The sequence below is a fragment of the Cydia fagiglandana genome, chromosome 3 (assembly GCF_963556715.1).
Source record: "Cydia fagiglandana chromosome 3, ilCydFagi1.1, whole genome shotgun sequence".
In the NCBI taxonomy this organism is placed as follows: Eukaryota; Metazoa; Arthropoda; class Insecta; order Lepidoptera; family Tortricidae; genus Cydia; species Cydia fagiglandana.
Genome location: NC_085934.1, coordinates 15925241 through 15940263, shown reverse-complemented (window position 1 = coordinate 15940263; position 15023 = coordinate 15925241). Strand labels below are relative to the sequence as shown.

Here is a 15023-nt window from a genome sequence, read left to right as displayed (position 1 = left end):
AAGGAACCTTTAGCAAAGTCGCTTCGCATATTTGGTCAAATTATCATTTGGCATGATTTTACTTTGTCAAATGTTATTAGGACAAAAACTTATTTAGCAAACTTTTTTAATTGTCTAATATTATATTCCAAAAAGATGTTTGATCAAAATTGTCACTTCGCAAATTTGACAAATAGGCATCTCTATTTAAATTGGTACTTTTTGTTATGTTAATATAGGTACGTTATGGGTACGTTAAATTCTACGTAATTTGGGTGGGTTGGGTTAGGTTTGAACTGCGATCCTCACAAAACGGAACCGCTATCAGAAAAGTGGGTTAGGTTAGGTTAGAACTGTGACCCTCACAGAATCGAAATGCTATTAGATAATTTTTAAGAAAAAAAAACCGACTTCTATGGGGCCCGGTGGAAAATTATGGTAGATGGTGCACTATGTAGAAAAGGAGGTAAAACCAGCACTTTCTAGTAGCATTTCGTTTCCGTAAGGGTCGTAGTTCTAGCCTAACCTAACCCACTTCTCTGATTGCAGTTCGGTTCTGTGAGGATCGTAGTTCGAACCTAATCAAACCCACTTTTCTAGTAGCATTTCGTTTCTGTAAAGCCCGCAGTGCTAACCAAACCTAACCCACTTTTGTTTGGTCTGTGAGGATCGCAGTTCAAACCTAACCTAACCTACTTAACGGCGCATGCCGTGCGGTGTACGGGGGTATGAGCGGGAGGGGTTTGGCATCATCATACTATATACCTACATTTTATGGTAGGTAATCATAGCGGTTTATTTAGTTTAGGTATCATAGTGATTTTCCGGGTCAAGGTCCAGGTCTCTGAGTCCGAGTCCGGGTCTGAGTCTGGGTCCGAGTCCGGGTCCGAGTCCGGGTCCGAGTCCGGGTCAGAGTCAGGGTCCGAGTCCGGGTCCAAGTCCGAGTCCGAGTCCAGGTCCGGTTCCGATCCGGGTACGAGTCCGGGTCCCAGTCCAAGTCAAAATCGAAATTCGAAATCACCAAACGTGTACTATGCGTCGTTGAAGAGTTCTGTTCTGATCATCATCAGCAGTTCCACTTCATCAAATGCGACAGTTTTTAATGAAAATGCTTGATTTTATGATGAAAATACAGAAAATTCTATACGTATGCCTTTAAGATTTGAGGAGTTCCCTCGATTCCTTATGGATCCCATCATCAGAACTCGAGCTTGATAGAAATGTGGCTTAAAAACTAAACTTGCTTAGCAAACATAACGAAGAGGACAAATCGCCAAACGTGAACTATGCGTCGTTGAAGAGTTCCGTTCTGATAATCATCAGCAGTTCCACTCCATCAAATGCGACAGTTTTGAATGAAAATGCTTGATTTTCTGATGAAAATACAAAAACCTCTATACGCATGCCTTTAAAATTTGAGGAGTTCCCTCGATTTCTCATGGATCCCATCATCAGAACTCAAGCTTGACAAAAATGTTGCTTAAAAACTTAACTTACTTAACAAACATAAGGAAGAGGACAAATCGCCAAAGGTGAACTATGCGTCGTTGAAGAGTTCCGTTCTGATCATCATCAGCAGTTCCACTTCATCAAATGTCACGTTTTTGAATGTATATGCTTGATTTGTTGATAAAAACACAAAAATCACTATATGTATGCCTTTAAGATTTGAGGAGTTCCGTCGATTCCTCATGGATCCCATCATCAGAACTGGATTTTGACAAAAACGGGACCAATCTGTATGCATATACATGCAATCAAAAAAAGAATTTTTAAAATCGGTCCAGTAATGACGGAGATATGGAGTAACAAACATAAAAAATAAAAAAAATAAAAAAATAAATAAAAAAAAAATAAAAAAAAAACATACAACCGAATTGATAACCTCCTCCTTTGGGATTTGGAAGTCGGTTAAAAAGTGGGTTAGGTTAGGTTAGAACTGCGATCCTTACAGAAACGAAATACTATGTACTAGATAATTTTTAAGAAAAAAAACCGACTTCTATGCGGCCCGGTGAAAGATTATGGTAGATGGTACACTATGTAGGCGGAGGAGGTAAAACCAGTACTTTCTAGTAGCATTTCGTTTCCGTAAGGGTCGTAGTTATCTAGCCTAACCTAACCCACTTCTCTGATAGCAGTTCGGTTCTGTGAGGATCGCAGTTCGAACCTAATCAAACCCACTTTTCTAGTAGCATTTCGTTTCTGTAAGACTCGCAGTTCTAACCAAACCTAACCCACTTTTGTTCGGTTCTGTGAGAATCGGAGTTCAAACCTAACCTAACCCACTTAGGGGTCATCCATTAATTACATCACACGTTTAGGGGGAGGGAGGGGGTCAAGAAAATGTGACATGGGGGAGGGGGGAGACACAAACTTTGTGACGTCACTTTAACTTCATCAGTAACCGAAAATTTATTTAAATTATTTTACTCGCTATACATTTAAATAACAAGTTTTTAAAACGATAATCGTTTTTATTCGTTTAATTTTCTTTCCTAAGCAGTTTTGGGTTATAAAATTACTAATATTTATATCATCAAAAATATTTTGCTAAAATATTAATAATACTTAGGTACTTACTTAATTCGATTTGGCCATTTCGTAGAAAAAATGTGACGTCACACTAGGGGGGGAGAGGTTTGCCAAATGTGACCAAGTGTGACAAGGAGGGGGGGAGGGGTCAAAAAACCTAGAAATTCGTGTGACGTAATTAATGGATGACCCCTTAACGGCGCATGCGGTGCGGTGTACGGGAGTTTGAGCGGGAGGGGTTTGGCATCATCATACCCACATTTTATGGTAGGTAATCATAGTGGTTTATTTAGTTTAGGTATCATAGTGGTTTTCCGGGTCAAGGTCCGGGTCTCTGAGTCAGAGTCCGGCTCCGAGTCCCGGTCCCAGGCCGGGTCCGGGTCCGGGTCCGAGTCCGGGTCCGAGTCCGGGTCCGAGTCCGGGTCCGAGTCCGGGTCCGAGTCCGGGTCCGAGTCCGGGTCCGAGTCCGAGTCCGAGTCCGGGTCCGAACCGGATCCGGGTATGAGTCCGGGTCCCAGTCCAAGTCAAAATCGAAATTCGAAATCACCAAACATGTACTATGCGTCGTTAAAGAGTTCTGTTCTGATCATCATCAGCAGTTCCACTTCATCAAATGCGACAGTTTTTAATGTAAATGCTTGATTTTATGATGAAAATACAGAAAATTCTATACGTATGCCTTTAAGATTTGAGGAGTTCCCTCGATTCCTTATGGATCCCATCATCAGAACTCGAGCTTGACAGAAATGTGGCTTAAAAACTAAACTTGCTTAACAAACATAACGAAGAGGACAAATCGCCAAACGTGAACTATGCGTCGTTGAAGAGTTCCGTTCTGATCATCATCAGCAGTTCCACTTCATCAAATGCGACAGTTTTTAATGAAAATGCTTGATTTTCTGATGAAAATACAAAAATCTCTATACGCATGCCTTTAAAATTTGAGGAGTTCCCTCGATTTCTCATGGATCCCATCATCAGAACTCAAGCTTGACAAAATTGTGGCTTAAAAACTTAACTTGCTTAACAAACATAACGAAGAGGACAAATCGCCAAAGGTGAACTATGCGTCGTTGAAGAGTTCCGTTCTGATCATCATCAGCAGTTCCACTTCATCAAATGTCACGTTTTTGAATGTATATGCTTGATTTGTTGATAAAAACACAAAAATCACCATATGTATGCCTTTAAGATTTGAGGAGTTCCATCGATTCCTCATGGATCCCATCATCAGAACTGGATTTTGACAAAAACGGGACCAATCTGTATGCATATACATACAATCAAAAAAATAATTTTTAAAATCGGTCCAGTAATGACGGAGATATGGAGTAACAAACATAAAAAATAAAAAAAATAAAAAAAATAAAAAAAATAAAAATAAAAAACATACAACCGAATTGATAACCTCCTCCTTTGGGATTTGGAAGTCGGTTAAAAAAGGTCATCTAAGTGGAATAATTAATTTAATAGAATAACGAGATGTAAAAAATTTGCTTGACTTTTTAAACTAAAATGTGGTTTAAATATTGGTGGTTTTTTACTATTTTTGGGTTATAATGATTACTTTGGTGTTATTTGCTTTAATAGAATAGCAAGATGTAACAAATTTGGTTGACATTTTACATTAAAATGGAGTTTTAATTTTAGTGATCATTTATTACTACATATTTTTGGCAGTAAGACTGTTTTTTTTTGACGTTACATTTTACTATGTATATGTAATGATCAGTTAAATACTAGACAAATAAAATTCTGCAGCCTCCACTTTATTGGTATGTAAATTGTATGCCATGCCATATTTTGGCACACGTAAGTTATGCTTAAACTAAATAATATTTGGTAAAATGAAAATTGTCCAAGTAATTATTTGCTAAACAATAACTTGCCAAAAAAGATTATTGCTAACTGAAAATTTGCGATAAGTTGTTTTGCCAAACATTTTTTTGGGAAATGATAATTTGGGAAACATAGTTTGGGATGTGATACTTTGGGAAACGATTTTGGCCCATTCGTTAGTAAACCAATGAAATGGCCTGTAAGCCTCACTCACAATCAGTAAATGAAAATGGATCGTTCACCACTCAACAACCTCTTTAACCGTTATGACCATGTTATACAAAGAATATAATACTCACTAGGCTCGGAGTAATTAACAATGGAGCCGCCATTAACAGGCGTTCCCCTCTGTCGAAAATAGGCGGCCAATGGTCAACCATATGTATGGACTGACGTTTATCTGACATGACGTACCTATACATTTGATGTGCCCCTCCCCCGCAAAAAACGGCAGACTATTTAGTACCGAAAATTTTAGACATGGCGTCTCCGTTGGTTATATCCTCCACTTCACTAGGAGATGTTATAACAGCACTCTAGGATTATTAAGAAAAAATAAAATGATTATATGCTCTTTGATGTCACACTGAGTGAGATACGATTTTTCAAAGTTAGGGTAACCGTGGGGTAACCAGACTTTCTTGACGACTTGACATTCAATTTGACATGATAAGTAACTGACTGACATTTTCTGTCTTATTAAGTGTACGTCATGTGTACGTTGGAAACTTTTGGTCACAACACAACAATTTCATACTTACTTAAGATGACAATTACTTAGTACATTTTAGTTTTACTTAATAAATTAATGGTTTAATTCAACATCATATTACATATTATTCAAAATGATCAAGTCTGAAATAAAGAAGCCTGACACGTTTTTGTACTTCGGGTACGGCAGTAATATGCTATCTTTTCGAATCCATATGCTCAACCCTTCAGCAGAATTCGTCACTATAGGATGGGCCGAAGTAAGGACTTGTTAAATACTTACACCTAAACCTTCAAACCTCAAATCTCAAATCACTCTATTAATAGGTGAAAACCGCAAGAAAATCCGTTCAGTACTTTTGAGTTTATAGCGAACACACAAACAGACAGATGCGGCCGGGGACCTTGTGTAGTGGTGTAGTGATAGTATAAGTTAGTGAATTGGTTACGACTAATAGATAACACTTGGTGCACAGAACTACCGCGTGGATTTCATAAGATACTCGTCTTTTTGGGGCGGACCGACGGCAACACTCGTGCCCACGGCTAACGCTCACGCTTGGGGCGTAATGTGGAGACTACACAACGACGACTTGGCCCACCTCGATCTGTACGTAAAGCCCAGCCCTAACTACATGGGCGTCGCCAAGGAGGGGCACCTACTCCCCCCCCCCCCTTGATCATCCTAGCCCATCAGCTGGCGACGCCCTTGCCTATCTATGATGTTAGTGAAACTTTAGCATGTCTACATACCTACACGCGTATTCGGGAAACGAGATAATCACAACGTCTAGAAACGAGAGATCAACTAGATTTACATTAGATATCGACTAGATGTGACTTGGATATCTAAGTCATAACTTGTCGAAATCGTTCAAGAGGGCCTCCAGAATCGCGGAAACGTCAAATTTTACATATCTATCTTACAAATATCTTTAAATTATCCATATCGTAACTTGTTGAGGTCTAGTAGATATCTAATACATTTTCAGAATCGAGCCGCTAGTCAATTCATTATTCAATAAAAGTAAGCGAAGTCGTTTAATTTTTACTACATTAAGTATACATCAGAAGTACCTTACCAACACATCACTACAACTGCAGGTCTAGGCGTATATATATGTACGAAAAGTGTGATATTTAGAATGCGCTTTATATGTCCTACTCCTGACATAAATAGTAGTCGTTCGTCTTTATCTAATACTTACCACTCCTTTTTGGGTAGGTATGCTTGTCGTCCAAACTGTCCTCGACTGTTAGGTGTCAACAATTATGAAAACATTTATTTTCCTTCACAGTCAAGAAGGCGTCGAAGTCAAAAAATACTTCGTAACCCATCTCCTAGTCCATACAACTCACATGGGAGACTTTACATGTCGCTGCTACATCCAAAGAATAAATCCACTGCCGCGAGCAGATAACGAGGAGATCCCAATCGAGCGGTGGCCCTCTTGGGCTCTGAAGGAAATCATGATATACGGCGCCAAGGAACACGGCTTGCCTGACTACTACATCAAGAATTTGAAGCGTTTGAAACATAACGGGGAAGAGGGCGCCATCAGAACTTGGTGTCTCTTGGACCGCTACGCTCGGAATATGCCTTGCGAGTGTCGGGTGCCGGGACGTATACCAAGGGAACCACTGAAACTGGATAATAAGTTGAAAAAAGATTTCAGGTGGACCACTGAGATAATAGAACAAAAAGACTGAAGATAGTGGAAGATGTTTGGGTGCAACAACGGTGCAAAAAACATTTTTTTTTTCTCTGTTGTGCTAGCGATTTTAAACTTCGTAAAACAGCATAATAGATACTACAATATTAACATTTTTTTTTCTTGCATCTAAATAATAAGTACAGTAGAATCCGTTTATTATGACTCCGCTTATACTGACCAACCGCTTACTATGACGTAATTACTGTGCGATGTTTGGTTTTCATATAAAACTCTTTGTGACAAATTCGGATAAGATGACTTCGCTTATAGTGACAAACCGCTTACTATGACCTAAAAATCCTATCTCCATGAAATTATGTCCGGTTATACTGACACTTTCGCTGGTTTTCGTGGCCGTCACCACGTGTTTCCCTGCGAGGACGTTTGGTGCGTTCGTGGCGTGTAAGGTATTTTAGTTTTGATTATCAGTGACAAGTTGATATATGTTACAAATTTAATAAAACTGATCTTTCACAAAGGAATTTGAGATTCATTTGGAAAACAACAAAAATAAAAAGTTGTACAACTATGCTTTATATGACATCCGCTTAGTATGACGTATTTGTCAGTTCCCTTCGATGTCATTATAAGCGGATTCCACTGTAACATGCTATTAAGGCGCCGTGAGTTCAGGTCACTGAGCGTGAGCGAGACAGCCGTCACGCCGCACACGCACACACGCACAGCCGTGCGTGCCCGGTATATCATTGTTTTGTTTTTTTTGTTAATTTTTAGTTTGAACTGAAAAAAGTCATCGATGAGATTTTATCGAAAATAAAATATCGCATCTTTAGAAGCAATTTTCATATTTTTAGTTATAGTGCAAAAATGTGCGTTTTAAACTTATGTTCGTGGTTTTTAAGATCGAGCGAAAGTTTTTTAATCAATCAGGATTTACAAGTGCGACAGAGAGGCAACACGCGGAACGTGGTTCGCAGTAGGACCTCAAGTTTCTAATCGATCAACTAGTCTCACCTAATGGTAATTGCCGATGCAGCCTAGGATGGAACATGCTTACCTAAAAGGTATCTATTCATTCACTCTCGATTAAAAAATATCAAAGTGTCTGCTAGTGAATGTGATATATCATGATTTCATGATACAGAAGTTTGGGTTCAATTATAATAAAAACAACAATTATTTTAGCAACTTTTTTATTAATATAAATATTAAAATTATTATTAATAGGTACTCGGTTGTCATTAAATTAAATAGGTATAATAATAAGTGTCATTCCACCGTTACGGGCACAGTACTCGTTTCCGTCCGTCGTATTCAGTCTGAAACCCGCGCTGCCAAAAGCGTACAACTAGGCTATTTAAAAATTATCTTTAAAGTTATACAAGCTGCTGTGTCTCTCCGTTTATAAAATATAGAATCCCTAGTCTAATAATTAAAATAACCCATTAAAGCGTCACTAAAGTTTATACCTATTTATTGTAGTGTGTGACTATCGGTAGGTAAATTAATTATAATTTCAATTATCTACGCCACAGATGATGCTAAATGGTTAATGGTGTGGAGTGGCAGATAGACGATTCTACTTCAGTCTATAGGAGCAAGTACAGACGCGCTCGTCGTGCTTTCGTATCGGCGGAATGACCCGTACATCGAACACTACCTCAAAAGTTTGGTGAAATTGTATCTAAATTGAGCATAGAGCACAACGCTACCCCGACACTTACACCATTACACAAACACACACACATCACACAAGGAACACAATCATTTGGAAATATTATATTATTATCAGTCAATAATTTATGCGCACAATATAATTACTAAAATGAGGTATGTATACAGCAGCTACGATAAAAGGTGGAAAAATCACAATATAGTAAATACTGTCGAAAACAAGAGCGCAAGTGATAAGACAGGCCGCAGGGAACGCGGTGTGAGGCAACGTTGTGCGAGCTCGCGCGGCCACTCCGCCCTCTCGCGCCGGCAACCAACGCAGAGGGCCTACCGCGAACCACTTTCGACGTGTTGCCTCCCTGTCACACTTACGTTCGAATTTACAAGTGGAACAGGGAGGCAACACGTCGAACGTGGTCCGAGGTAGGCCGTCAGCACCCACTACCAGCGGTGATCGTTCATGCGGCGGAGCGAGGGTGGCGGAGTGGCTCGGGCCACTCGTCGGTGCGCGCCGGCGCGGCGCCTCTGGTCGGCAATAAAAGGTGGAACGAAAACATGGCTCTACATTTAAACCACTATGCTAATCGGTAGTACCTACAATATTTGCATAAATTGAGCAAAAGGCACTATGCACTTTCTAAAATTAAACAATTATTTGGATTTCAACTTTGGAAAATAATTTGAAATCAAAACTCTTGTGAGCTATTTATACTAGGACGAATGCAACGTGCCTTGAGCCCGACAAAGACGCACGCTCGCCGTCGCCGCCATCTCGCGCGGGCGCGATATGAAAGGCCACGGTGCATCGAACGGAATCACATAAACCATTACAATATTTACTGCTAGCCATTCGTTACATATGCCCCATGCCCACCCAACCTTTACTGAATTGTATTCCTGTGGCACGGTCCGGACCGCGCGGTCGCGCAGTCAGCCAACCTGCATTCCGCTAAGGCTGGATGTTTCAAGGCACTCGTTTACACTTAGAACACTAGTACAACGCCTCACAGGCGCTGCATCCGATGTCCCTATATTTTAACTTGTGGCGTGATTACCGATTATGTTGAAATTTTGAACTAGTTAAGTATAAAACGTGTTGAATATAACCGGAGGCCCGCGTGAGGCCTCGATCGCGATACCGCGTCCGCTCATGGACGAATGAAGGCACTCGGTTCGCCGTGCGACACCTCGCTTGCGAGCTTTAAGTACAATCCGGGATTCACATTACTATGTTGTTTCATTTCAATAGTTTCAGAACTGTACACTTGACACCTATAAAAAAACCATGACACAATAATATTGCGTAATTTATGTTACTATAAGTATAGATATTTGCATTGTTTTGCATTGCTATTTAAATTACATTTATGCAAGTCCACATTATATTCAGATACAAACATTGATTAACGCGCCCGTCCTCTGTTCTGTCGCATTTATAATTTCGTATAAACATAAGTTAATATCCGACAAACAGAGCATCATGGCGAGACTACAATTAAAAGTAGACTGCTCAAAACGTGCGTATGTAACAGCTGCGATATATATGTGTTATATGGTGTCGTGGTACCTCTCAACAAAGAGTACCTACGCTCTGTTGGCACGTTCCGAGCAGAGAGCGAGTTGTTTACGATACATTAGTGCTGCACGATGCGACTTACTTAACTGTACATTATGTAAATTTTCATATGCAACAATAATAACACAATTACTATTTAAATATGACTATAAATTACAATAATGTTTATTGTATAATTGATATAGAACACATTGTTTTCATAGTAATTATTTACATAAGTGTATATATTATATCCTGGAAATTATTAAGAATTACATGGGTAGATTTATTCATGTCAATACATACGGCTATAATTTGAACTATTATTATAACAAATAATAAGTAACAATAATTAGATATAGGCTAAATTTAGAATTCAATTATAATTCAAGTCTTTACTGGTAAATCCGATTGAAACATTATTTTCCATAGATACCATTAATTTAATGAAAAACTAAGGATCAGACAATGAGTATTACAATATTAAATTATTAGAACAATTTGTTTGACCAAACGTTTTAATGACATCTTGAATTATCAATGGCGTTGGCCGGCCGAAGTATTATACAGATGGCGCCAACATAGTTTGCTCTGTCAATCCCTCGAATTGTGTAATATTTTATTTTTATTTTATGGCCTGGATGCCAGCCCTTTAAGCCATATCACAGAACAAACAACTAGAGAAAGGGGCAAGCTATGATGGCGCCATCTATGCAAACCTTTGACAGTTGCCAACCCCATTATCAATTTACATAACTTCCATAGCAGCATGGGCAGGAAAATGTAATTTCTAACAACAAAAAGCACAAGATGCAGAAATAATGATGTATAGCGTAACATTAACATCCCAAAGATGTGGCGTCAATATAGTGGAGTGGCGGCAGTAGCGCACGGGGCCGGCGGCCGGGGTTCGATATCAGGAAATTAATAACACAACTCGTACACCATCTTACACCTACACAATAATATAAAAATTACATCTTACTCGATAAACTTAACATTAATAGGCTATGTCAAATATGACACCGATACAACTATTGATTGAGGTAAACTATATAGGATTCGCGTCCGTCGACGGACCGGCTTAAATATCGCCAAAAATATTAATTTCCTGATATGAAAACGAGTCGTCAGACGCGGGTCGACGCGTCGTCGCGTCAGTAACGAAACCTTAACGAAATAATTAACTAGATTTTATTCTAGATAACGTCGCCTCTGCAAGTCGGCACACTCCGTATGCAATAAATTACAGTTATAAATGCAGAGAAGATTTAAGAACTTTCCCTTAAATATATAAATTTACACTATAAATAAAAATAGAGGAGCGTTCGCGCGACACGAAGCGGGCCGCTTCGGGCGGCGCGACGCGGCGCCGCAACGCGCGACAACAATAATAATAATAGCTCGGCTCGAAATACGCACAATCGACGATCGTTTAAAAAATATATACAGCGACGCGGACGCGCACTCGCGGGTTCGGCGGCTCGTCGAATAATTCGCTAACTACGCTTACGGCTAGGATTCGAAGTCGGTCGGCTCGGCCGACGGACCGGAGGTAGATTCGGTTGGGCGGCGGCGGGGTGGGGGTGGGGGTGCTAGCAGCCCGTGGCGGCGGGGTCGCGCGCGTAGCGCTCGTCGCGGAGCACGCCGTTGGGCCCGCCGCCGCCGCCGGGCTGCAGCTTGAGCGGCGGCTGCGGCTGCAGCGGCTCGGCGGCCGCGTCGTCGGAGGCGTGCGAGCGCAGCGACGACAGCTCGCGCACCCACGACGCCAGGCGCCCCGACACGCCGAACAGGTTGGAGCCCGACCCCGTCGCCACGGCGCCCACGTTCACGCCCGGCAGCTCCTGCTCCTCGTCTGTGGGTACCGTACAAATTATCATACACACAATGTAAAGGTTACAACTTTGCAAATTACAGGTCATGTATGAGGCGTGAATGTCCAAATGATTCTGAGTACAATGAGCCCAAGAAGTTAATATTTTGAAGGCATTAATGAAATATATTTTTTTTTTTGGAAAACGCTCAGCCAAGGAAAGTTCAAATAGGTGAGTACTGACCTTGAGCAGTCCGCTGCAGCGCGAAGAGCTCCTGCCCCTGCGGCGTGTGGAAGAAGGAGCGGTGTCGGAAGTAGGGCGCGGCCGTGGAGGAGAGGTCGTTGACCAGCTGCAGGAAGGTGGGGCGCTGCTGCGGCCGGTGCGCCCAGCACGCGCGCATCAGCTCGTACAGCCGGTCCGGGCAGTGCTCCGGCCGCTCCATCACGCCGCCCTCCACCACGTAGCGCAACACTTGCTCGTTCGACAGACCCTGGACACGCAACCGGGTTGTATTCACTATCCTAATGAGACCCATAGTACAGTCGCCATCATATATATCGGAGCGGCCAAGGTGTTCACAATATCTGAACACGCACTCTAACGCCCTGACAATAGACGCGCGCTCAGATATTTGTGAGCACCTTGGCCGCTCCGATATATATGATGGTCCCTGTACGAGGCGATTTGGTAGTTGAAATAAATGGAACGTTATCTATGAAAAGGGACCTTATTATCGATGGCGCGTACGCCATTATTAACGATGCTTTGATATGAATACAATGCCGCACGACGCTGTGCAACGTAAGCGCCATCGACAATAAGGTCCCTTTTCATAGATGACGCCCCAAATAGTATAGAAAATACAGTTAAATATGGGTTACATAAAAGATCAAGTCACATTATCGACACACTAGGGGTGCAGCAGAAGTAGGTAGTTAAGCAGGTGAGGTATTCAAAATAAGGGATATATATTTCCCACATACGGCACTTCAAACATATTGTATATTTTCGATCAGCAAGACTGACATTCGATTGTCATTTTTGAACTGTCAGCCTGGTAAACGGTTGAGGGTTAATTGTACCTGCCTACGTAATAGTAATTCCTTAAAGTTAACTTGCATGAAACGTTTGACAGTTCTCTATATTATGACAGCTGTCGGCGCCATTCTTAAAGATTCAATTTATAACGAAAATTTGGAGGGACAGGATATAATATTTACATATTTTTATGTTCGCGAATACCTGATATGGCTGCATAGCGAGCGTGGCCATCTCCCATAAGACGACCCCGAAACTCCATATGTCACTACTACTTGAAAACACCTGAAATAAGAACAAATAAGTTTTAACACCCATTTACTTAGTTAATACCTTAAGCAATGACGCTGTCGGTTTAAAGTCGGACCACGCTAAGTTTTCATGGGAACAGTGTTGCCAACTCGGATTTTGAAAAAATGCTAGGCTAATGTCTAGATTATACCAAAATTATGCCAAAGATTTTTGAAACACCTATGCTAAAAAAATGCTAAAATATCACTTGAAATTAGACACTTAAAACACATACATTTTTCAAATTTATGGCCTTTTTCTACTGACAAGATCTGCTTGACCAACTTTATATAGTCCGTTGACGTCCATCTGTCCACAAAAGTCAAAATTCATAATTATGAAAATATGAACCACATAAGGCGATGGCGCATATTGTTGCTGCCAAGTTGGTGCAAACTTCGCTTAGACTAAATTATGCTAAAAATTATGCCAGATGCTAAATGGAAAATTTTGGTGCCAAAACGAGTGAAAATATGCCAGATCTGGCATCGTTTATGCCAAGTTGGCAACACTGCATGGGAAGTGTTACGTCGATTATGGAACTTATGTATGCATTTTTACTGCCACGTGTGTGCAATGTTAGCGTGGTCAGACTCAGTCTAAATGTCCAAACAGACAGTTGTGAAATTAAGATTTTATTTGGTTTTATTGAAACTATACTGCAGTGAGTTTAAATGTACTTCCTAATGCCGGCTACATACGTAACGATAAATCGTTGCGATAAAACTGTGCAGTCCGACTGTGCAGATAAATCGAACCGTGTGTATGACAAATCGTTACGATAATCGACAACGATTTGTCATACACACGGTTCGATTTATCTGCACAGTCGGACTGCACAGTTTTATCGCAACGATTTATCGTTACGTATGTAGCCGGCATAAGAACCTTTTATATAAATAAATGCCATTTAAAAATACGCAAAATTAAAAGACTATTTAGGTAATAGAAATAACTCACCCCATCTTTTAAGCTCTCGGGGCTCATCCACCTAACGGGTAGCAGGCCCTTAGAGCCTTTCCTATAATAATCAGTCTCATAAATGTCCCTGGTCATGCCGAAGTCCCCCACTTTGACCGTGAGGTCTCCGGCGACCATACAGTTCCGCGCCGCTAGATCGCGGTGCACGAATTTTTTGGCCGATAGGTAGGCCATACCGTCGGCTATTTCTATAGCCATCTGAAACAAATATGAAACGTATTAATAAAAGGCTGTTACCAGTAAGTCGTGTTTATCTTGACAGAAATGTCTCCTTGGTGGTCATTCTTTAAACGAAGATTTTATATGATGTAAATACACCAAAAGATGAATATTTGTTGAAGTTAAGCTTATTGTATCATGTAGTGAATGATTACACACTCAGATACACTTAGAGTACTTATCGCAAAAAACGGAGTGAATAAATGAATGTGACTTTTAAGTGCACGATATTATCTAAATACCTTGATGTTATCTTTTAGACAATATTGCAATTGGTTAACTTACTATCGATACGAAAAAAGAACATTAGTCTCTGTGTTAAAATCTTGCTGTCATTAAATTATTCAATTTTATTTATTTATTTTATTACGTGACATGTTGTTCTATGCTTGACTTCAACTCTGATGTATTATTTCGTGCCTGTAGAAAAATAATAACGAAAATAAATAGTCTATAGACTCGCAGCGCCATGTGAGCCACCGGTTGCCCACGAAATGCACCACGAAAGTGAATACATATCCACAAAATGTCACCTGCAGCATGTTCTGCAGCGTGGGCGGCGGGCCGGCCGACTCCTTCTTGGGCAGCGAGTTGTCGGAGTCGGGGCGGTGCGAGCGCAGGTAGGTCTTGAGGTCCCCATGCTCCATCAGCTCCATGACCACCAGCGTGGGCTGTCCGCGGGACACCACGCCCAGCAGCCGCACCACGTGG

The 15023-nt window shown here is 40.9% G+C and overlaps 2 protein-coding genes across 2 annotated transcripts in view; one reads left to right on the top strand and one right to left on the bottom strand.

The window, feature by feature from the left end:
• Positions 1 to 5135: 5135 nt before the first annotated feature.
• On the top strand, positions 5136 to 6774 carry LOC134680455 (gamma-glutamylcyclotransferase-like). Its single transcript, XM_063539587.1, has 3 exons — positions 5136 to 5324; positions 5541 to 5674; positions 6363 to 6774. The coding sequence occupies exons 1-3, from the start codon at positions 5199 to 5201 to the stop codon at positions 6772 to 6774; spliced, it is 672 nt and encodes a 223-aa protein (XP_063395657.1). The 5' UTR covers positions 5136 to 5198.
• Positions 6775 to 9751: 2977 nt separating this feature from the next.
• Positions 9752 to 15023, bottom strand: part of LOC134680301 (insulin receptor-like) — a 114417-nt gene continuing 109145 nt past the window's right edge. Inside the window, exons 23-26 of the mRNA XM_063539411.1 lie at positions 14073 to 14291; positions 13026 to 13106; positions 12027 to 12273; positions 9752 to 11824 (exon numbers count right to left, since the gene is read on the bottom strand). Coding sequence (XP_063395481.1) covers positions 11565 to 11824; positions 12027 to 12273; positions 13026 to 13106; positions 14073 to 14291 — 807 coding nt within the window. The 3' untranslated portion in view covers positions 9752 to 11564. The remainder of the gene's footprint in view (positions 11825 to 12026; positions 12274 to 13025; positions 13107 to 14072; positions 14292 to 15023) is intronic.

Bases quoted from the DNA above. Each gene is read 5' to 3' on its own strand.
- LOC134680455 (XM_063539587.1), top strand. From the start codon at position 5,199: ATGATCAAGTCTGAAATAAAGAAGCCTGACACGTTTTTGTACTTCGGG. The intron at 5,325-5,540 runs GTAAGGACTTGT...CTTGGTGCACAG, and splicing joins TCACTATAGGATGGGCCGAA to AACTACCGCGTGGATTTCAT. The intron at 5,675-6,362 runs GTACGTAAAGCC...TTTCCTTCACAG, and splicing joins GACTTGGCCCACCTCGATCT to TCAAGAAGGCGTCGAAGTCA.